The sequence below is a fragment of the Lissotriton vulgaris genome, chromosome 10 (assembly GCF_964263255.1).
Source record: "Lissotriton vulgaris chromosome 10, aLisVul1.2, whole genome shotgun sequence".
In the NCBI taxonomy this organism is placed as follows: Eukaryota; Metazoa; Chordata; class Amphibia; order Caudata; family Salamandridae; genus Lissotriton; species Lissotriton vulgaris.
Window position 1 is genome coordinate 687,119,998 of NC_141698.1, and position 24,488 is coordinate 687,144,485.

Below are 24,488 nucleotides of genomic sequence, written 5' to 3' on the forward strand. Positions count from 1 at the left end.
CGTCAGCTACGTGACAATCCCACCCCCTCCGGCTGGCTGAGAGATTACTTTACGTAAGACTGTTCCCATTTACATATATGCATGTGCAGTTTGAACTGAGTGGCTGGTAGTGTGGCCTGGCATTTAAAGGACGCTGAAGGTATCGGTCCCAATGTTTCACAAGCAAGAAAAGTTACGTTTAACTGTGTTCATTGTTTGCGTTTTTGGTTTTTCCTTATTTTAGGAGGAATGTTATGTTCCTGGAGGTCCGCCCCCGGCGCCCCGAGGGCTGGACGCGTTGGTCATGTGACTCCCTATAATAAAAAGAGGTCTAGCACGTGCGCGGGCGTTCAGAGAGAGACGCACAGACCGAGCAAGCAAACTTATTCCCAGTGTCCGGCTGAGTTCATTATAGGGCCACGTGTTAGGCCTAGTTAGGATTAGATGCCCCGGGAGTGTAGGTCCCAGAGTGATCTCCCTAGGGCAGTCCTGTCCCCATCTCACGACACAACAGAGGGGGTGGGGTTCATCTGAGTGTGGAGGGAGCGGGACTGTAAGTAAAATAAAATGTTAAACTTTAAACTTACCTTGCTTACTCCCACTGCTTCCTCCGGCTGGATTTACAGCCTCAGCTCCTGCTGCTCCCAGCCGGTCGGGCCTGCGTTTGACTGGCCGTCCTGGTACACGGCTGATTAGCTGATCGACTCCTACGCAGGTCCTCCGACTAATTCAGGACCTGCCGGCCCACGAGTACTCCACGCCCGCAGGATCACTCCGTGCCGCTTTCTTTCTCCGGACCTGCCTGCTAATTATTTCTCCCCCTTTATTGATTCCATGCCCGCGGGATTCACTTCAGACCCTACAAGTAACCACTACGCCGCGGCTGCTTCCCTCGCTGCGCCACAACGGACACCACCATGTTCCTGCACTTCCTAATTCAGACAACCCCGTCCTGATGACGATCCCCATTGAAGAGGATCGAAACGCCGTCGACTCCACAGCGCAATTCCAGGCGCATCTCTCATAGTGGCTTTCAAATTGTAAATCATTGGATACAGTGAATTTTTACTGTCACCGTCCTTAAGCCAGTCACTGTACATTATTCACACCATTGTTCACAGTGCGCCGCCCACGCTGTTCACTCTAGCACTTGCGTCGCCACGTTCTGTCACTCGCACGATCTTAAGCACCAAGTGTATTTTGGGTTGTCACTCGATTTCTCTTCATACAGTGCTGCCATAACTGTATATCTCCACCCAAAATGTTTTTCCATTCTCTCTCTGTTGAAATATAAGATGAAGATGAATCCAAAAACAAATGAATAATGGTCTCCTTATTTCTATGTTTGTAATGCTTGCTGCATACATGTTTAACTGTCTTTGAAATACTACCTGTCTGGATATTGTTTGTTTATCTACCTCCTCCACCCAATCCCGACACGGTTTATGGGTCACACTCCTGTACTAGTATATTGCGTTTGACCAAATCAGGACTCTGATCGGGCGGTGCAGGAAGAGAACAATAATTTTTAGGTGAAACATGGCAGATGACATCCTGACCAAGATTGAGAACTTCAAAACAGCACCGTTTGACGCCCGCTTTCCAAATATTAACCAGTCAAGGAACTGCTATCAAAATTATCGTGATTACTACCGATGCAATAATGCACTGAGTGCCAAAGGAGTGGATACCAAGCCTTGTGAATGGTATTTTAAAGTGTACAAATGCTTGTGTCCTGTCTCGTGGGTGACGAAATGGGATGAGGAGAGAGCAGCTGGCACATTTCCAGGGAAGATTTAAGCAAAAGATTGCTACAAAGAACGAAGATTATTAAGCAATGTCTGACAATGCAGAACACTTAATTTAAATGGTTCTCTTTATTGGTTGTGATAGTCTGGTGGATCAAATTGCAAGAATCCATAACGCGAGTAAATGTGCAAATAGAGAATATGAGCCAAGGTGAACCCCTTAATTATACAAAGCATCAAAGCAGCCTCACTTCCGCTCCCCTTAGCCAATCACAACACTGAACGCTGCAATGGCAGCGTTGTGATTGATGCAGCAGGCGCCTATAGGCCAGGGAGGCATTTTCTCTATGTAGGCTGCAGGCAACTGCGCATGACTGGGTGGTCGGCCCTGGGGCCGAACAGTCAGTCAGCACCCAAAAACATTGCGTTAGCCACTCCCCCTGCACTCGAGGAGGAACGCCCACCTGCCCACCCCAACCAGGCACTCCAGCTACTTCTGCTTTCTGGCAGTGCGAAAAGCAGAACCATGAAATGGTAGTTTTACCATTTTAAGTTTCTGCTTCTTGTACTGCCAGAAAGCAGGGGGGGCAACGCCCCCACGCCCCCATAGACGAGTCGCCACTGATATTGATTGAATATTACTTGAAGGCTGAAGTCCTGGGTTGGGAACTAAGGGCATGTTTCCGATACAAATGGAGAATATTCACAAGCATGTTCACCGTTAACGCATCGGGGGTCGGGATAACTTCAGATATGATCGAGTACTAACGCAAGATTGGAGTCCCGGGGTTGGAGGCTGTGACACGTCCCAGATATAAATGGGGAAAGCATTAAGTATGTGCATCCTTAAAAGATAGAATATCGGTACACACCTAAATATGAGATTAAATCTCCATACATGGTTTGTTATATGTATGAATTCCAAGGTACATTTAATTTAAATGTTCAGGCATGCTTTTTGACTGGCATTATGTCATTTAGAGTTGTATTTAAATCCAAAATCAAATTCGGCCGGCATGATAGCCTAAAATTGAGAAATGTATTATGATAATATTCTGCCCACATTGCTTAAACTATGGCGGAACTAAAACGATTAGGGATAAGTATTATATATGCTGATAGTATGAAGCAGATTATATATAAATGTTATTTTATTGCAGGCACAGCAGCCAAATAATAGGACACTGTGGCAAGATCAAAAGTATACCAAAGACCTTTTTGTTATAGGTAAGGTGCCATTCATTTGTAAAATATATAGAGTAACAGTATAACAACTGTTTTGTGGTGGCAACACGCAAGACAAGCTTTTACTTAACAAGAAATCATTTTATCTCTATCAGGCACAACAACCAGGTAAAGACTCTTGAGGAGTCTTGAAATAAGGAGGGGGTGCCAGGAGAGTACGCAATTTAATCAACTTGTGATATGCGTTTTCATATCAACAAACATCTACTACTAGAATAACTGGTAGGTGTATTTTCTACATTTTGGGGAGATGGTTTTAGGTTAGAATGATTGTGACTAGCCAATTGAACTATTGCCATCACCTAGTGAGTGACAAACTCACTTCATTCCCCCACGTTGATAGATGCAAATGCAATAGATATTTCCCTTTTTCCTCTCTTTACCTCGATTCAAATGAAGGGGTATACAGCCTAAAACTGTACATTCATGCTTGAAGTTTTTCTATTTATAAAAATATGTCTGATGTACTATATAGGACAATATTGAAATCTGTGTAGTAAGGATGCACGATGTAATATTTCTCTTTTTCTTTTTCCTTCTCTCTGTTTGGATTTAATTGATGGGGTATATGGCTTTAAAGTGCTTATATACGCCTGTGGTTTTTCTATCCATAAGAGCCTGGCTGATGTATTTCATGGGGCAACATTAGAACAAGTATTGCAAGGTTGTACGATGAGATGTTGTAAATACGTATAATATATCTGAGGTTAAGTATTTATATAACTGGGACTTGCTTTGAAATATGTATGTTGAATGTATCTTGATTAGCTTATCAAGCTTAGGTCGAAATTATTATTGTCGATGGAAACAAAAAACGATGTCAATACCATTAAAATGAAGGGTTAGAAGCCCAGGTGCTTGGTTGATTACATATGTGCCAAATGAAGTTTATGTAAGGAAGAATATAAAATTTTGTAAGACATTTTAGAGTGTCTCCTGTCTTGATGTATGTAGTGTTATGTATTATTGTATGTCAATGTATTTTAAATATTGTATTATATATGCATTTTCTAAATGTTTTCACAGCCCTGATGAAGTTCTTTTTACAACAACGAACGTGTTGGCTGTCCGGTGTTTGGTTACAAACTAAAGAAAGAATAAAGAATTTTGAACACTGTCAACTATTGGATGGACATTAATAAATGTACTGTTTTTTGGAAACTTGTATTAGGTGGTGCAACCCAAAGTGGGTATAAATAAACATGCATGTGACGTCAAAGGTGTAAACTTCAGAAAGTAGCTACGCATATTTGAGCGTCCAGGCTAAATTTGCAATGCACAACGCGGAATAACAAAATAGCAGTGCATTTGATATGTGTGTTAGTGTAAAATAATACTAGCCCTCTAGTAGTGATTTAAGTAAGTATAACAATGAATTCCCAAATGTTGTTACAAACAGATAATTGTACATAAAATTATGCTCTCAAATATCACTTAATATTCTTATGGATAATATGCGGTATTACGTCTTTTATACTTTTTACACTTTGCAGGTTGTGCTTGCAAAATAATGTGTACAGTAGGGTATAACTCAAGTACAAATTCAAATTTCCCACAAGGCACCGCTGTGTGGTATCTAGTATGAGAGTTTAGCGGAATTGTAGCCAATTACATGATAAGCACAAAACTCCTGCTAAATTAGGGCAGTGCAATTATTTTACCATCCAATAACTGCAGCACTACTAACTTTCATGCAGTACTGTACTATGTGAATATTAGCTGATCCTGCCCATGGTCTTTAGTGGTGCGGACGATTCTTAGCAAATAATAAAGGTGGACAGGCACAAAGGAACGGGAGCCAGACATTCCTATTGTAGGAAATTGTATTACTTGTTGAGGGGGGCGTCAAATTTGGTTCCAGCAGGAACCAAAATTCTTGTTAGTGCGAGCCACAAGCAAACACCAAATTAAACTGAACTCAACTCTGGTTGTTTGGCACAAAGCAGTCAGGCTTAACTTAGAGGCAATGTGTGAATGATATTATGTAGCACTTCAAACAGTTTTAAACTGAAAACACAACATACAAAAACTCCCACACCAATTTAGAACAATAGAGTAGATTTGATTGAATAAATCAAGACCAAAATGATAAACATCCACTCAGTACAACAGGAGATATGCAATTTTCAATATATAATGTATATAGTGCCAAAAAGCACAGATTTGCAACTTTGGATATCTAGTCGGGCCAGACCCGGACTAAGGGCCAGATGTACGAACATTCACTTTTCCGAGACGCGAAATTGCGTCAAATTGCGACTCGCAATTTGCGACATGCAAAAGTGAAGGTACAACAGGACCTCAAACACTGTTAGCGATTCCCAATGGGGTTGCGAATTGCATTCCTCATTTATATTCATGAGGCAGTCGCAATTTGCGTCCCCATTGGGAATGACCCCTGCTGGGGTCAGCGGACAACCATGTCTGTGACTGCTTTTTCAATAAAGCAGTTTTTTTTTTTAATGCAGCCTGTTTTCCTTAAAGGAAAACGATGGATTTCAAAAAGAAAAATGAAACTGTTCAGTATCATCTTGTAAGGGCAGGCAGTGGTCCCTGGGACGACTGCCTGCTCTGAAAGAATATTTTCGCACCTGTTCACAAAGGGAAAGGGGTCCCCTGGGGACTCCTTAACATTTGCGAGTGGCTGTCTAACTTTTTGAAAAGGGTGGTAAACTGCAAGTGTTTTGCGACCACAAATGCGGTTGCTAAATAATCATACATTGTAGTTAGACTCACTATTAGGAAGGAACGCTCTTGGCCCGCCCCTTCCCAATAGCAAGTCACAAACCATATTTTGCGAGTCGCTAATAGGTTAGTGACTCACAAAATATGGTTTGTACATGGGGCTGATCAATTTTGCGATCGCAAACGGGTAGAATTCCCATTTGCGACTGCAAAAAACGGTTGTACATCTGCCCCTAAGTCACAAGTTCAGACTGACTAGGAGGGACCACAGGCCGGCTACAAGGTCCAAGTTAGACCCTCTGAACAAGAGTACTTTCAGTCCTGATTGTGGAGCATTGCGAGGTCCCGTGTCGAGGATGCATCGCACAGTTTAAGCGATACATCAGTTCTGAAGAGCTGCGGAGCTGGAATACGCGATTCTGTTCGTTCGTTGAGGATCCCGTTTACAAGGTTTTGCAATGTGAATTCTGGCAGCCAGGATGTATTGTGTTGTCGAGATGATGCATTGGTTCCACAGAGCTGTGAGGCTACTGTGCGTAAACCTGCATCATCGTCAAGGCTGATGTCTTGTGATGTGAGGTGTCAGTGAAACTTTGCACAGAGACAGTTCCGGTGTGGGCTGTGAGGTTGAGGTAGAGTGCTTGCGCTGAGAAAACTCTTGCAGCAGTTTCTGCTCAGGTTTGCACCGACCAGCCGCAGAGGTGTTACGTCAGTTCTGTTAGATCCACTGATGGGCTGGCAGACCCCCTTCAGAGCCACTGCCAAGGGTTCAGGACTGGGGTGGCACCACTTGGCAGACTAGGACTTACAGATGGGGGATTCCAGGTGATGAGTTCAAGATTGTTGAAGCCTTCTTTCGCTGAAGCTCCAGTCAGGAGTCCAGCCAGCAAGCCCTTAGAGCCACTCTGGGGTTTTGGGTTCAACAAATGCAGGTCCAGGTCTTCTCACCCAAGCAAGAGGGAAGCAGGTCACCACAGTGGGAAAGCAGTCCTTCAGAACAGCAGTCCAGCAGAGTGGCAGTCCTTGAGGTAATACAGAAGTATATTTTCCGGGCAGAGTATCAACAGGTCCAGAAGTGTACTGAAGAGTTGGTGTCTGAAGTCCAGTATTTATACCCATTTCTACCTTTTAAGTGGGGGGAAGCCTCAAGAGACATGGCTTTGAAGTGTACATTTGCCATGCTTTCCTGGCCCTCGCTCCAGACTAACTACAGGGGGTAAGCAGCGCGTTGCATGGATGTAAAATGCAGCCTATTTAAGTATAAATGGAGCTGGGCCCAGCTCATCCCTCCCATCCTGCCAGTGATGGCCCATTGAGGCACACCTTAGTGCCCTATTGTGTGTGGCTGTGTAGGAGGAATGCACAAAGGCCAACTGTCAACTACACTCAGTCATATGACCCTGAGAAAGGATGCAGACACTAAACAGCTAAGGCAGTAAAATGGGAACTATAGCAAAGTGTCCTTTACAAAATTGTAATTTAAAATCCTGTTGCACCATATGTTAAGAATTTTCATTACAATTTAAAAGACACCAAACATGAACTTGGTACCTGTTCCCATTAAGAAATTACAGATTATTAAATGCAATAAGGTAACTCCAATGTTATTCTATGGGAGAGGGAGGCCTTGCAGCAGTGAAAAGGAATGTAAGAGAGTTTTTTACTGCCAGGACACATAGGACTTAAAAGTACATGTCCAAATGTTTACATACATTGCACTGTGGGCTTTTTAGGGCCTACCATAGGTGTGACTTATTTGTATTAAAAAGAAACGTTTGAGCCTGGCAAAAGGTTTATTTTGCCAGGTCAAAATGGCAGTTTCAAACTGCATTTACAGGCTATAATGGCATGCCTGAGACATGTTTTAAGTGAGTGGTACCACCAGTGCTGCAAACCTACTAGTATTTAATATGCAGGCCCTGGCAACAGGTAGTGCCCCCTGGTAATGGATTTACACGTACATTAAATATGCCAATTGGGTGTAAGCCAACTAAAAATTGCTTTAAGGCGAGAGCATGAGCCGAGCAACTTAGCACTGGTTAGCAGTGAAAAAGTATGCAGAGTACTAAAAGCCAACAAAAAAGGGTCAGAAAACAGGAGAACAAAGGCAAAAGGTTTGGGGATGACACTGCAGAAAGGGCCAAGTCCAATACAGGCCATATGCATTATGGTATAATTACAGGGGCATATTGTGCTCTATAAGTCCTCTTGTAGACAAGTGAAGATTCATTGATGGTCCTGCAACAAACACCCAGTAAGCAGCAAACTAGGCAACTTGAAAGAAGTCCTCCACGACATAACAAGAAAGGTTTCAGGCAGATACAGGAAGCCAAAATAGCCTGTTAAAGACAAAGCTAGGAAGACAATCATTGCTAACAGACAATCATGGGTTACAAATGCCAGCAATGAATATAGTTGGAGCCCTGTGAAGAACTGCTGAATCAGACCGTGCCGCAGTCTCTACCAGACATACAGCTAGCTGACAAGTAGTTGCCAATCGAGTGCAGCAGCCCAACCAAGTAAGAAATACAGCAAGCCATCAAACATCTAAAAAATGGGAGGGCAGAAGTACCAGCCAACATTCCTGCAGAGGCACTGAAGGCTGACATTGAAACATCAGTAAACATGATCTACCCTATGTTTGGAAGAATCTGGAAAGAGGAAAATGTGCCATCAGATTGGAAGGAAGGATATCTAAAGATTCCAAAGAAGGGTGACCTGCGATCTGCGCAAACTACAGAGGGCTATCTCTTCTATCAAGCCCAGACAAAGTGTTCAACAGAGTCATCCTTAAAAGAATGAAGGAACAAGTCAACACTCAGGAAGCTGGCTTCTGCAAAAACAGATCCTGCATTGTCCAGATTGCAACAATGTAGACCATCGATCAGTCAATGGAATGGAACTCCTCACTCTATGTCAACTTCATCAACTATGAGAAGTCATTCAACAACGTGGACAGAGAAATTCCCTTTGAAAACTCCTCCATCACTACAGTGTGCCAGATAAACTCATAAAAATGATCAGGAACTCTTACGAGGAAATGACTTGCAAGATAGTCAATGGAGGACAACTCATGGAAGCCTTGCAAGTGAGGACCGGAGTCCGCCAGGGTTGTTTGCTCTCATCTTTTCTCCTCCTGCTGGTCGTAAATTGAATCATGAAGACATCCACAGCAAAGATAAGAAATCTGATCCAGTGGACACCTTGGACGCAGCTCAACAACCTGGACTTTACAGCCAACCTGCCTCTATCCTCCCATACCGATCTACAGATGCAAGAGAAGACAGACAATGTGGCAGTCAGATCCACACAACTTGGCCTCAACATCCAAAGGGGAAAACTCCAAATCCAGAAGGCTAACTTGGCCAGGACAACTTCAGTCGCTCTTGCCGGCGATGCACTGGAAGAGGATGAGGCCTTCACCTGGGCATGTTCACAAACAAGCCATATGGCACAGACGCTGAAGCTAAAGAAGATCTGGAGCTCCAGTGATCCAATGCTGCAAACCAAGATCAGGCTGTTTAACACCAAGGTAAAGCCAGTACTTCTGTATAGAGCAGACACTTGGACAACAGCAGTGACCACCACCAACAAAGTCCAGACCTTCATCAACACCTGTCTGAGGAAAATCCTCCAAATCCGCTGGCCAAACACTATCAGCAAAAACGGCCTATGGCAGTAAACTTTACAATTCCTTCCTCAAAGAAGAAGTCATGAGAAGAAGCTTGGGCTGGATGGGTCACACCCTCTGCAAGTTTGCATCAAACACCACCAGGCATGCCCTGTCATGGAACCCTCAAGGGAAATGGGAAAGAGGAAGGCCAAGAAAACCAGGCACCAAGGCCTTAAGGCTAACTGCAAAGAGATGGGTTACACCTGGAATTAGAATGAAAGAAAAGCCCAGAACAGTGATGGCTGGAGTTTCTTTGTTGATGGACTATACCCCAGTTGGGGTAGTAGGCAAAACTAAGTAGTTCCTCCTCTAAAAAAAAAATGTTTTTGCAGTTTTATAGAACGCAAACTTGACCCGAAGGTATTGGAGTGCTTCACAGGAGCACCAGTTACATTACACAAGGACACATTCATTTTTTGTAGGCTGGGAGATTAAGGGCTGGATTACGAGTTTGGCAGCCCCTAGGAACACCCACAGTGTTTCTACTGCCGCAGAAGGACCACCAAGAGACCGGGATCAAGGATCTCATGCAGTAGATGCAATGTGGGTTGAGGCAGCAATATGCAGGTGGTGCTGCTGTGGCACCACCAGTCATATTACGAGTTGTCTCACCATCACTCTTTTCATGACAGTGAGGCATCTATAGAGGCCCTAATAGAGCCCCCTGCTGCCTCTGGGCCGAGGGGTGCATGCGGGGTGTTTGCACCCCCAGTTTCTGCACAGTGTGGCATGCATGCCACACCGGGCAGAAAGGTGCAGTTGGTGCTCTGAGAGCTGTGGTCTGTGTGTCAGACTCTTAAATGAGCCTGACAGAATGCCACTGTCAGACAACTGCAGGACTGCCCGTCAGACAAGGATTTGACTCCTCATCTGACAGGCATCGTTTTAGGATTAGTGTTGCGTTTAGGACGAGGAGAAAGCATAGGTTTAGCACTGGGATTAGAGATAAGACTAAAGTTAATGTTAATGCACCCTCTCTCTCAGCTTAAGGGAAGACAGAAAATATGGATAAGGTTTGAGTTTTAGAGTAAGTCTTATTGCTGGTGATAGGGTACGGTAAAGCTAAGAATTTTTGCAAGGTTTTGACCTCAATATAAGTGGGCCAGTGTTTGGTGAGATAAATGTATCACTTTATAAAATCTGACACTGAAGTGTTCAGGATTTTTCAGGAGCGATCTTTATCGACTATTAGAAGTTTTCTCAATATAGCATGATGATTTTGGTGCTTAACCCAGCAACATCTACATGTCCTGTTATTTTCTGGTTATTCTCTCTCCTTAAATCCTGGTTTCAATTACATGGGTTGCAATGTTTAACGCACCCTTTAATCAATAGATGGGATAAGTTTAACTCCCCTCTTTAAATTTCGGCAGGTTAAACCTGCTAGAACTTAAATAGAGAAAAATACCCCGCGATTGCACCAAAATCTGCATATTATGCCTCATTGTACAATTTACCAGGCTACTAATGAGGGGCTGAGTGTTAGGTTTAGATGAAAGCCCTATAGCCCACTGCTGAGGGCTATATCAGTTGTTAAAGGCCCTGAACTCGAGTGATAGGCCTGAGCCGCAGGTGCCGGCCTATAATGAGGTAGAGGGCCTTTACCAACCAGATTAGCCTGTGGCAGAAGTTCTATAAGGCTATTAGAGCATTACACACACTAAGGGTAAAATGTTCCAATTTAAAAAGGGATTAACAAGAAGGCAATCAATGAAATGTAGGAGCTACATGCTTATACCAGCAATTAAATACCCATAGCTACTCGGTTGCCTTTAATGGAGCACTTAACATTCAAATGTTCTAATAATGTTTAGGGTTAGGTTTGTGGTAACGTGTAGTGTTAGGTAAGGGAATGGTGATGCAGATAGAGGGTGTGGGTCAGTGTAAGTAGTAAGGTTAAGGATAGAATCAGTGTTAGACTAAGATGTTGAGTTTTGTAGGATGAAATCTTGATGTAGTAGTGTCATCGTGGTGTCTAATTATTATATACACATAAACATGCCTATTGTAATGGTATTTTGATTTAGTTGTTTGACCTCAGTGATATTTCAATATAGTGGTATTACAAGTAGTGATATATTACCATTACGTGGTCCGATCAAGTTTATGACTTAGTGGCCAGATTCAACCACAATATTTAAAATTATTTCAATTATAAATAAAGTGATCAAGCTGAACTATTGAATGAAGTATTCATTTATTTATTGAGGGGTTTTATATAGTGCAAACAAACTATACCTGAACAAGGGTGGCAGAACATTTGACAGATTAATAGTAGCTTGGGAGTATACACAGTGTGGCCAAACATAATCACCCAAATGCTCAATAAAATAACAGTTACTTGCAAGTTAGAGATTGTATACAGATTATGCACTAATGTAATATTATGCAGAAGTTTTATGTGCTCGAGGTCCTGTGCTTTGTTCGCGCTACGTTGGCAGGGTATGCCCAGACGTGGGTCCCTTGCTCACTCTGCCACTGGATTCAAGCTAGCCTGGCTGATGACGGCTGATTAGCCAGAAACTGTCCCAGGATGCTAGTTTCCGGTCCGGGAAAGAAATGGCTTGGCAGTTCGGGCTGGACTGTTCTCATGAGGCACAGGGTCAGATTTGCATATGGCCATGTCTGAACTGGGGTGGTGGAGTGAGCTAAAGAATGATGATGGATTAAACCCAGATCAGTTGACTGGGGGTGAGTGTTTGATTTGCATCAACTCTCCTTCCATCAACCCTTGTGGTATCGCTATGTAAAAAAGGAGGAGCATACAATTCATGAGAGAGAGAAGAGTATGAAGATCAGGTGTATGGACAGTGTTACAGAACATTTAAAGATCATGGAGGACTTTAGCAGGTGAGAATGGAGATCTTGGAGATTTGTAGGATTGGAGATATTCAGGAGATTAGAAGCAACAAAACATTAGAGCTTTGAGTACCTTCCTAAATAGTTGAGGAGTCTGCATAGTTATGATTGAGGGAGAATTGGCTGTGCAAATTGAAGGTCCATTGACTAAGATTGCTTGTATCCAGGCTTTTTGCCTTCCTGAAAGTTAGAGTTTTCTGATCTGATGAAATGTTGGTTGCAAATGAAGTGAAGTTTCTGTGCTAGATAATTGGGAGCTCCTGGATGTACCTCTTATTAAGTTGTGCAGGCTAGTTTATGCTGATTTTAGCTTGTAATGGGAGCTTCTTGAACCAAGTTCTTTCCTTCTAAGACAGATCTCGCTGCTGCTTGTAGTGATGCCCTGAGAGGGGCAAAATGGATATTACATAATCCACATATCAGGAACTTTTCTTAGTCTAATAATGAGAATACAAGAGACTGGGTTACAAGTTTGAGGTCTTCATTTGGAATGTGATTTTTTTAGTCCCATTAACTAGTTTTAGTGTGTATGGAGGTCCTTTGATTAGCACACTTATATGTGCCTGTAGGTCAAGACCTCTGTGTAGTACATCGCCTAATGATTTTGCATAATGAACACTCTTAGGGTTATGGTCTTGAAAAGGTGGAGATTACAGAGCCACTGTTTCAAAAGAGTGTTGAGTTAGGAGAGAAAATCAGTTTTGAAGGGATTCAACTTTAGATAGTGAAAGATCATGTAGGTCTGTACTTCCCTCAGAGTGGAGGCTACTATTGAGAGTCCAGTTGTCATTTAGGGTTTGGGCTCATCTATGTAAAAATTATGCATCTCCAATGTCTTGCTCTTTACTCTAAGGTAAAGTGGTGCTGCATTGTAAAGACTTATGTGGTAAAGAAATGCAGTGGCAAAGATGAGTCGTTGTAGGGGCTGCGTTGTAAATCCATGCATTGCATGGTTCTGTCATACATCAAACAAGAATTGTGGCTACTGCTTGAGTAAGGGTTCACCCCCCTCAACCAGTGTAGGAAAGTGGAGTATTATGTGGTGATGTTGGTTAGAGTTCTCCATGCAGTACTATCACAAACAAAAAGATGGTCCTTGGATTCACACTAATAAATCCTTTACTCAGTTCTGGTAGAGTAACAAAGAGCAGTCAGGCTTTACTAAAGGAACATGTGCTAAGCATTTCAGAGTACCAACATGGGCAATAAGTACTTTACACAACTTGATAGAAATCTGAGACCAATTTATAAAAATAAAGTGTCTTTTTCTCTTAAGTTAGACACCCAAATGAACAAAATAGCACCCATATAACTGGAGTTATGGATTTGAGAAGGAAATTTTAGCAGTTGAAAACTAGAGAACGTTTTCATTGCGGTCAATGGGAAAAAGTGGGAGTGACAATCAGCACTTGCAGGTCAAGTTGCGTGGATCCCTCACAGGGTAAAGATGATGCGGGTCTCTGGACCAGGCCACTACAATCAGTTACATTTTACCTGGCCCATGGAGCCCAGGTGCAGTGTTGTCCTGGCTGTTTCTAGTGATGAACGGGAGGCGCAGGGAATCTGATTTTACTGTGAACACTGTGCTACGGGAGAACAGGATGCAAAATGTCAACAGAAATGCCACTGTTGATGTCGGATTAAGGTTTTGGAATTTTTCCTCTAGATGCACCATCACGTGAAGGGCTCAGTTGCCGGACTGGTAACCAACAAGCCTGGGGTACGGTAAGCTCAACAGGGAGCTATTTCGATGTCTGGAGGTCCGGGGGTACACAGTAGCGGCTTGAAACTTCGTGTAAGGCAGGACTACAGTTCCCACAATAGACTGGAGCATCTGCTTCTGGGAAATCCCTCGGAGGGCCTGATGACCAGCGATTCTTTGGATTTGGAGCGTTAATTTACCTGCAGTCCCACTTGTCCAAGGGAGTCTGAGGTTGCCTTTGGCGCTCACGGGGTTCCTCTGTCTGGTGGGGAACTGACCCTTAGTCTTGAATGCAGTTCCAAGAGTATTGGCACAGGTGCAGAGTATCCTTCTTTTCGTGTGTGCAAGTTCTGTTGTTGCAGACACCGTTCTCTTTTTTGTCCTCTTTGATGCAAGTTGGATCAGAACTGAGGCCCTGGTGTCAGGGGTGTTCCTTAAATCCTAGATTAAGGGACGTTAGGGGTGTGGGTCCAAGTGGCTAATGGGCTACTAGCACCAGTGGCTAACTCTTCCCTGAGGTGACCGCATCCAACTATGTAGATGACTTTTTCTACTCAGACCCCACTATTTCTACCACTTTTAAAAATGGCAGAAGTCTTCTTTAGGTATACAGACCAGGCAGCTCATCCTAGAGGTGTGGCTAGTCTTCTGGGTGTGAGCTTCTCCTGACTACCTGATTTTCCCACCTGCTCGAGTGCAAATGTGCCTAGGAAAGGGAAAGGGCTGGTTACTTGTCTGGGAGACAACTTGGATGCATATCAGATGCGGTGTAACCTTTGAAGTTCCCTGCATTAATGTGCCACTTCACTACCCATCATGAGAGAGAGGACATGTGTTCTCCTTCCTAACTTCTGGGAGTGTCCACACTGCTTGACAGGAGGTCAGAATCCTGTCTTGGCAGAAGCAAGTGCGAGATGCCAGTCAGAGCACAGAGAAGCTGCAGCAACCAGGCAGGCAACCTCCAAGGTAGGCACCTGGGTGCATGCTACACCGTCCTTAGCATGAGATTCATGTCAGGGGTGAGAAGGCACATTGTTTGATACCAAAGTCGACACATTTAAGTAGTAACATAATGGAGATAGAGACCTCGGGTTTGCCCGGGTGCAGACCCATGTTTTCTTATGGACTGCCTATCACTTATAATGTACTTTAATGGTAAAGGCCACTAAGAGACATAGAATCTTACAGTTCCATGCCCACACCATTAATATATTTATGTAACCTGCCTCCTGGGCTCAGGGTGTCTTCTTTAAGGGTGACTGACATATATTAAAAGCAGTGCATTGACTTTGCCACACATGTTGAAGGCAAAGTCGAAGTGCATCAGTTTACACTGTTCCTGCAGTCTGCAATGGCAGGCTCGCTGTTAGTAGTTTATTTGGGTCATTCAAGGTGGCACAACCAGTGCTGCAAGACATGGGAATCCCTTTACCATCCATGCCCCGGGTACCACTGGTATCATGTGATAGGGACTTATAAGAAGGTTAAAGTCCTTGTCAATCGGGGGCGTGGCCGACGTGTCAAGATGGCGGTCGCACTTTAAGGGTGCTGTATAACCCTCCATCATCAGCGCCACCATCAGTGCCCCTACAGGCCCCTACTGGGTCCCTGCTGTGGCCATTGCGGTGGAGAGTACCATGCATGAAGGAACAACTCGCAGAGCTACCTGCTATGGAGATAATCCGCCCTGAGCTCCGACCGACTGGCTCCCAAGAAGGCGGCACCCTGTTCTCGTGCCTTGCTGCTCTAACCTTGCTCTCTGGTTCTGATTTCCCCAACTTGTTGTCGGAGGCCCTCTGGTGCGGTGCCCAGTTGGACTGAGAGTTGCATGCCCTGATCACCATTGGGGCCTGGATGTTTTGCCCTCTGATTGTGGAGACGGCCTCCCTCCCCCTGCCTGGCTGCATCTCCGCCCTCCTTGGCCAGGCCTGCGGGTGACTGCAGAAGACAGCGCTCTCCCGAGGCCAGATTATCGGCAGCTATATCGAGCGGCGGTGGCCCGGAGGTCTACCACCCCTTTTTCTGCTCTGGGCCTGGGCTTGATTCCTTTCTGGCTTTCGGCCTACCATCCTGACAAGAGGGTGCTGCCTGGCAATTTCTGGAGGCGGGTCAGGATCTGCCACTCTTGGGACCTTAAGAGAGGGACTTGCCCGGACCTTTCCCTGATGCGCTAGAGGCCTGGGGGTATTGGGCCTCTTCCCAGCTAATGGTGCGATCATCGGATCTGTGCTCCTGATCTCCGACTTTGCTGCTGAAGCCCCGGATCCTTTCATCCTTTAGTGGCGCTGCTCAGTCGACCTGTGCAGCATTCAGCCGGTATCCTGCTTCATACCCTGTGCTGGATCCCTGCCGAGAGAAGGTGGGTGAGTGCGTTCCATCTGTGGCAGGGGTGCGTGGGGAGGTTTTAGACCTGCCCCCCCCAATTTGAACCCGAGTCACCGCACCCTGCTGTGCCACCTGCTTTGCCCCGACATTCCATTGGGACTTGGCCCATTCCGGCCTACTGTACCGGCGTGCCATGCCTTTGCTCCCTCCTGGCCCTTCACATACTTGAGTTTTCCATTGAGCCAGTGGTCAAGCACTTGCCCCTCTGCTACCTGGGGCCTCACAGGTCTTGGCTTTGCGGAAAATACTGGGGCGGCGTGCCAGGGGTGGTGGCCCACTCATTGGCCGGTAGAACCAGCCACATTTATTGAGTGGCATGGGTCCTGAGTGTGGACCCCATCCACAGCTCCCTATCCTTGGCCTTGGTGCTGGAACTTTCTGGTGCAGAGAGCCATTGGCTGGGGGGTGGATTTGGCTGCATTTGTCGAGCGGCTTGGGGTTCGGGACACAGGCCCCTTCCATCGCTCCTTGCCCTTGGCCCCAGCCCTGCAGCGCCCCTGATGTTACATTCGGCTTCTGCCAGTGGGCCTGTGTGGCCGACTCTGTGGCTCCTACCCTAGTAGCGCACTTACCATCAGGGGCGGCGGGGTCAGTCACCAATTCCAGGCCCCCTCCGCTGGCTCATCGCCCCGGCGCTTCCCCTGGAGAGTCTGGGGCAGGCCCTGTTGGCTCCAGTCACCTGATCCAGAGTTTCCGACCCACGAGTGCAGACCTGGGTTACGACTACACCTTGTTGAAGACGTGCGGAGAGAGGCAGAGTTGGATGTGTGTGCCGAGCGACGGGGACCCAAGATCTGGACTCTCTCCACCGTCCCCCCTCCTCCCCTTGTCCCGACAACGTCCTCTTCGGGCTGGGTGAGCCTTTGTTCTTCTTGTATCGGCCGCCACTTCGGGCGGTCAGGAGCGAGGTGTCCAGACCTGCTTTGGCCGGTACCTTGGCGTTGGTAGGCTTGCACGGGGGTAGGTTCAGTGCCCGGGCCTGAGTATTGATAGCTTGGTTGCTGGGCTTCTCCCGCCTGTGATCGTCTGCCCCGGAAGCCTTTGCCCCCCCAGCTGACTGGACCACTGAGTTCCCACGCTTATGGCTGAGATGGGTAGAGACCAGACCCCAAAGACACCCGTTCCACAAACACAAACCAAAAGGGACCAATACACCACCGCCAAGCAAACCCAATGGAGGGGGCTTCTGGCAGTTCTTCCCTTGCCAGGGGTGACCTTTCCACCAGCCTGCAAGCTATCGGCACCTCCCAGGCCTCAGTGGAGAGCAAGATCGTCGAGGTCCGAGTGGACATGGCTATTATCCGCCAGGACCTTCGCAACGCCACAGTGAGGATTTCGGAGGCAGAGTCACATCTCTGCGTGGCTGAGGACGAGCTGGGGCAGTTGAAAACCCAAGTGGCCAGCCTGCAAAATCAAACCTCGGAGCTACACCGTCGAACAGAAGATGCGAAAAACCGCTTGCGGCACAACAAACTACTCCTCATAGGTTTCCCCGATGGAGTTGAGCAGGGCAGAGCGGACACCTTTATGGAGACTTGGGTGAAGTCATGGATACCCAAAGACGCTCCCTCTGTGTGGTTTGCAATCGAGTACGCTCATCGCTCTGTGGAGCCCAAACCTCCTCATGGGGCCCCATCCCATCTCATCATCATTAGGATCCTCAACTTCCGGGACAGGGACGCTCTTCCATAGAGAGGTAAAAGATGTCTACAAGGGATTTCACTTGTACTGAAAAGGTTTTTTGTTTCAAACTATTTGTGAGTCAGTCAAGTGCAATCAGACTCCTAGGTGTCCAACTAGACAACCAAAGTAAATGCAGTTTACAAAGCACAAAGAAAACAAAGCACACAGAAGATCCTAATCTTATAAAATGAATTTATCTGATTTTGACTTGTTGAAATTGAAAAGGGTACAATTTGGACAAAGTAAATATCAGCAAAGAAAGTTATGACAAAGATGTACAAATGAATGTGGACACACAGTTCATAACCTGCGTCAGATCCTAAAGATAACAAAGCAAATATTATCCCAACATCAATAAATATTGCTTGAGAAAATGAAGATTTTCTTGGAGTTGGTTGGACTGTCGATATTTCGGTCTTTGTGGCAACAGTCCATTGGACCATCCTCAGGACAATTTACTTTTTGCAAGATATATAACCTTCTTATGATATTCACAAGGAAGCAACAGTTGACCTTGAATCAAGTTAGCAGTTGCAAACAGCGTTAAAATCACTTGTCGTATTAGATAACCAAAGTGTATAGATAATGAAGCCAGCAACGGGTCTTCTTATATTCTTCAAAGGTGAGATCAAATCAAGTTTAGTTAAAAGATGTGTTTCCAACCACAGGGGAGATTCTGGCCGTATAGTATCTAGGCATTGAAACAAAAAACATTTTCAGTACAAGTGAAATCCCTTGTAGACATCTTTTACCTTTAATGATTTATTGCCCAAGCCTACATAGGTATATTGGGTTTACCATTTTTCTATAAACATCCCATAGAGAGGCCTGGGCCCAGGGTCACCTGAAGTACCAAAACAACACTATCATGTTCTTCCCAGACTATATGAGAGAGGTTCAGGCCCAGCATCACACGTACGCAGATGTTAAACAAAACCTCAGCACTCTGGGATTGCAATATGGTCTTCTCTTCCCGGCTCATCTCAGGGTCGTCTTTCAGGGCAAGACAATACTTTTTTGGCACCCCACAGGCCACCTGGACTTGGCTCACTGACAAGCGACCCCTGCGGATCCGATCTGCTTCCCCCCCATTTTGTCTGATCCTCCACAAACACGTTCATCCCATCCCAAGCCACAGCGGAGACACACCCGGTCCCGTAGATGGGGTGATCGGGGGGGGGGCCGGCACGATTGCCAGGCCTTGGATTCCAGGTGTTGATCTCTTCCAAAACCCCTCCAGCCCTCAACAACAGACAAGCCAGTTCGTTGAGTGACCTGAGCCATGGCCCGTGCCCATCCGGGGCATTGCGCCCGCCTTGTCAGACTCCGACCTGTTCAGAAGCCCTGTGCTCCAGGGATCCGGTGAGAATGCAGGGTTCTAATTTGCAGAGGCCCATGCGGCCAGAACTAAGGCTGAACTCTTGTGATATTTTCAGTCAATAGGCAGTTGATTACACTATGACATCCGTCTATATGGAGGGGTCCATCATTGCCATGAATTGCCCTGCTAAATGTTTTAGCATAGCTATTAGTTATTGTTAACTTACCTTTTCAGGGCGACAGATGCTTCAGGTTAGGAAGTATAGGGTGGGGGGTAATGGGGGGGTTGGGGGTAGAGGGCCGTTGTCCTCTAAATTGTTTTTGCCTTTGCTCTGTTTGAGCCTTTGTTCTATATGTTTTTGATGACAGTCTTAAACAAAAGGAGGGAAGGGTCCTACTCTCCAAAGAGACAGGACACCAAATTGACACTAGGTCTGAAAACAATTCCCTTTGAGAAACAACAATAGTGTTCTCAATAAATCACTCATCACGTACACAACCCATCACACAGAAACTATAACAGTAGGCAACAAATTAAATATATGAATGCTTTATTCATTAAGTAAATGCAATACGTTAAAATAATTAAAAAAGAGTTAATCAACTCTAAAAATTAAAATCACAATTTCATCATAAATTATTCCACAATATATTACAAACTATAAGACAACGAGCAAATCAACTGTATAGGTCAACATTGATGATCCATTCGACATCCAAATATTGTCATTATATTATTGTAAAAAAACAACCTCAATTGGTATGCACAGAAGTTATATTCAGACAAAACCAAGAAGCGATGCGTTTCGGTGGTATCAGCAGGTCCAACCACCTTCTTCAGGCTTTACATTAAAACGCATCCCGGCACTCAAAAATTGTAGTTTCGGCATGCAGACTATGTAATGAGGAAACATTCCTCCGAATATCTAATTTTCATGACCAAATGAGCACAGACGTGACAGGAGATATCTCTGTAGATATGTGACAATGAGACCTGTCACAATATGTTCCACAATTTACTCTGCCGGTAATTAGTCCATGAACATGTGCGCCCCAATAGAACTGGCTTTAATGGGTGATCACAAATCCCTCTTCTGCTGAAGTAGAGGAAAGCTCAACTTTATCCTTCCCTTATCCTAATGTTATAATTGCCGTTTCCACATCTACATGCATAAAAACCCAAACACCGGTATTAAAAAAATCTCAGCGTATATTCGATCAATCCGTCCTTGTTAATGACAGTCTGCCAGCCTCACACAACACTGCCTTCGACAGACAACATATCACCTTGCACATGCCACACCTTTTTATCCTGGCCGAGCTGCTTCACCCCCCGGGATAGAAAGGCCCCTCTGGTCCTCCCTGCCCTCACTTTGCATACTATCCAGATGCCCACCAGCGGTAGACCACTCCACTTTCTGTCATGGAGCGTGAATGGCTTGCTGGATCATCTCAAACGTGCTGCAGCCCTCAAATAAGCCCAAAACCATGATCCCGATGTACTCCTCCTCCAAGAGACTCAACTCAGGGGATCCCACTGCCCTTTTTAATAAGATATAGCGGCCATTGTGGAGGGTCATGGCCTCTGCCTGGTGTCCTACGCCGATGACACGCAGCTGGTCATCTCCCTATCGCGCGCGCCCGGTCTTGCGGCAGACATCTTCAGGAACTGCATGAAAGACCTTGCTGCCTGGATGTCTGCCAACTGTTTAAAGTTGAACGGGAGCAAGACTGAGGTGCTCGTGGTGGGGGGTGCACCGTCGACGTGGTCGTCGGCGTGGTGGCCACCTTGTTTGGGGGAAGTCCCCGCTCCCTGCCGTGAGGCCAGGAACCTGGGCGTGTGGCTCGATAAGGACCTCACCTTTGGCCCACATGTCGGTCGGGTGGTGGGGGTATGCTTCAGTGTTCTGAGAGCCCTCAGGAAAGTCTTAGACCTGCTTCCCATCTCAGCTCGTCAGACGCTGGTGCATGCCTTGGTCACCTCCCGACTCGATTATGGGAACCTGCTCTATCTGGGGGCCACGGGCAGGGTCATCGGCCGCCTGAAGGTTCTTCAAAACGCGGCAGCGCGGTTGGTCCTCAGACTCCCCAGGAGATCATCCGCCAAGCCAGCCTTGCGAGCGCTCCATTGGCTCCCCATCGAGAGGAGAGTGAAGTTTAAGGCCCTTGCCACCTGCCACCGTATTCTGAATGGCAAGGCACCTCTCCCGCTCCAGAGCCTAGTAGCCCACTACGAGCCTACACGCAGTCTCCGGTCCTCACAGACCTGGCTGTTAAAAGTACCAGGAATATCTGAAGCTCGTATGGGAGGCAGGTCCTTCAGATACCTTGCTCCCAAATGCTGGAATAATTTGCCACTGGAACTTCGGCTTGAACCCTCCGAAATCCAGTTTAGGAAAAAACTTAAAACTCATCTTTTTCAGTAGATAGCTTGGTTGGGAGGAGGGGGGACAGTCACTCCACTTGTCATAGCGCGGGGACACGCCAGTGGCGTAACCAGGCGCTTAATAAATGTCCAATAATAATAATAATAATAATATGGGTTTGACAGGGTATGGCATTCCGGTTTCAAGCAGGGCTCCGGGGGGTGGCTGTACTGATCCGGAGGGGCCTTCCCTTCACCCCTGCACAGGTGGCGGCTGACTTGGCTTCGTTTGAGCCACTGTTTTATGTTTTCAGTGACAGTCAGCCACTTACATACTCCATCTCCTCCGGCAGGCGGCACATCACCTTGCATATGCCTCATCTATCCTAGCCGTGATGCACCACTTCCCCTGGGATCCGAGCTCCTTTGGTCCTCCATGTCCCCACATTGGCTACTACCCAGATGCATGCTCACGGTAGACCCCTCCATGTTGTGTCATGGAATATGAATGGTCTGTTGGACCGCATCAAACGCACAACGATCTTCAAGTAAGCCCCCGGCCACGTGCCTGCTGTGCTCCTCCTTCAAAAGACTCATCTTCTGGAAACCCACTGCTCCTTTCTCAGAAGATATGGATTCAATAGGGTGTGGCACTCCAACTTCGTGCGGGGCTCTCGAGGGTGGCCATACTAACCTGGAGAGGTCTCCCCTGTACACGTGTCAACTGACGTGCAGGGTTGCTTCGTGGCTGTGTCCGGTTAGCTTGAAGGCCAGGTCCTGAACCTATTATCAACGTACATCCCTCCTACCACACTTCCCTCCGCTCTCCGTTACCTTACAGAGGTAATCTCCTTCCTGCCACAGAGTCAGACAATAATTGGGGGAGATAGTAATGCAGTTATCCAACCGTCACTCGACACAACAGGTGACCCATCCTTGTTGCGCCTAACCAGCTCTAAGCAGCTGTCAGATTGGTCAGCTACCATTGGTCTGTGTGACGCCTTGAGCATCTGGAACCCCCGGGGGAAACAGTACACTCACACTTCCATACCCACTCCTGAATTGATTTGATCCTCTTGCCTGCCACTGACTGTCAATGGGTCTCTAGCATCTCTATTCTCCCTCATGGAATCTCAGACGACTCTGCCATTTCCCTCTGGCTGGTGAGATGCGGACGGTCTGGCAACTGAGCACGTGGTTCTTACAAGATACAGAGATTAAAGACGTGCTTGCTGTAGAGTTGCAACACTAGTTCCTTACCAACCACAGTACAGTTCCCTCCCCGGGCACACTTTGGGAGGCCGGTAAGGCTACCCTACGCGACATGGCCAGAGGCCTGGTGCACATGAAACGGGCGGCGTGGGCTGATCACCTGATCCAGCTGGAGGCAACGGCCACTTGACTAAAATTGACCCTCGCAGACACAGATGACGCTCACCCCGCCAGACAACTTGGACTATGCCAAGATGCTGTGGCGCTCCTCTGTGGTCTCTGTGTACAGGTGGGGCGACAAGAATGGCAAATTGCTTCACAACTTGGTTTCCTACCAAAAGGCTAACATAATTGTCCATGAAATCCGAAACACTGCTGGAACCCATCACCATACATTGTGGGCCATTGCCCAGGCTTTCGCAGGCTAATATGCCCAGCTCTATTCAGCCCGGCCCCCTAAGGCTACTCTGGTCGACTTGCTAGACCGAGCGGAGGTCCGGCTACCTGCCTTGCTCAGGCCGAATCAAAAAACCTCAACCATCCCTTTTCCCCAGAGGAGGTACACAACACTATTTCCCAACTACACTCTGGGAAGACACCGGGACCAGGTGGCTTCCTACAAGAGTACTATGGAACATATCAAGACTTATTGGTGCCCCACTTGATCGACCTCTTCTGGCATGTAGCCGAGAAGGCTCCTTTCCCTCTGAGACTGAAGTGGCCCCCATAGTGGTCATCCCGAAGACCCAGCCACCTTCTCTCTCCTGTGCGGACTCCCATCCGATTCCTTTAATTAATACAGAAATGAAAATCTTTGCCACAGCTCTGGCCCAACGTCTCCGCCTCCTGTTACACAAATTGATCCACCCAGACCAATGTGGCCTCATGCCCGCACGTTGCACTTGGCACTGCATACAATGTCTCCACCTTGCCCAGGCCAGCCGCCATCTCCTCACACCGTACCTGGCTCTGTTACTCATTATTTTGAAAAGGCCTTTGACACGCTTGACTGGAGCTACTTGTAGGATATTCTCACCACGATGGGTTTCGGCCCCCATTTCAGATGCCTCATCCGTGTCCTGTACTCCATCTCCAAAGCAAGAGTTCTGACCAACAGCACCTTCTCAGAGGCATTTCCAATCTGCAGAGACACGCGTCAGGGGTGTCCTCTCTAGCCACTCTTATTCACGCTCACGATAGAGCTCCTGGCCTGCCTCATACGTAATGACCCTCAAATCCGAGGGTGGTCCTGGGACCCCCACCAGGTGGATAAAATTGCATTTTACGTGGACGACATCCTTCTTTTCTTAGGTGACCCGAGAGCTCCGGACCACGCTGTCTGGAGGTGCTCTATGCTTTCGAGAATGTTTCGGGTCTGCGACTCAACCCGACGAAGTCAACTTTGATCCCCCTCCATCCCTCGAGGGCTTGCTATGACTGGCAATCTACTATCCCCTTATGGAGACAATTGTTTAAGTAACTAGGGATATGGGTGACTTCTAGAGCTGGAATGGGCCCTTAACATTACTCCCTCTGGCTTCTAAAGCCAAAAGTGACCTTAAGCGTTGGCAATCCCTTCCTCTCGACCCCCTTGGAAGAGAGGCGCTCTTTAAAATGATGATCCTCCCCTGC

The 24,488-nt window shown here is 46.6% G+C and overlaps 1 protein-coding gene across 1 annotated transcript; it reads left to right on the forward strand.

Annotated features, from left to right (window-relative positions):
• The first annotated feature begins 1,473 nt into the window (after window positions 1-1,473).
• LOC147688677 (cytochrome c oxidase subunit 6B1-like) lies at window positions 1,474-1,952 on the forward strand. Its single transcript, XM_086939961.1, has one exon. It carries the CDS (start codon window positions 1,519-1,521, stop codon window positions 1,777-1,779), a length of 261 nt encoding a protein of 86 aa, XP_086796087.1. The 5' UTR covers window positions 1,474-1,518; the 3' UTR covers window positions 1,780-1,952.
• The last annotated feature ends 22,536 nt before the right edge of the window (window positions 1,953-24,488 follow it).

Bases quoted from the DNA above. Each gene is read 5' to 3' on its own strand.
- LOC147688677 (XM_086939961.1), top strand. From the start codon at position 1,519: ATGGCAGATGACATCCTGACCAAGATTGAGAACTTCAAAACAGCACCG.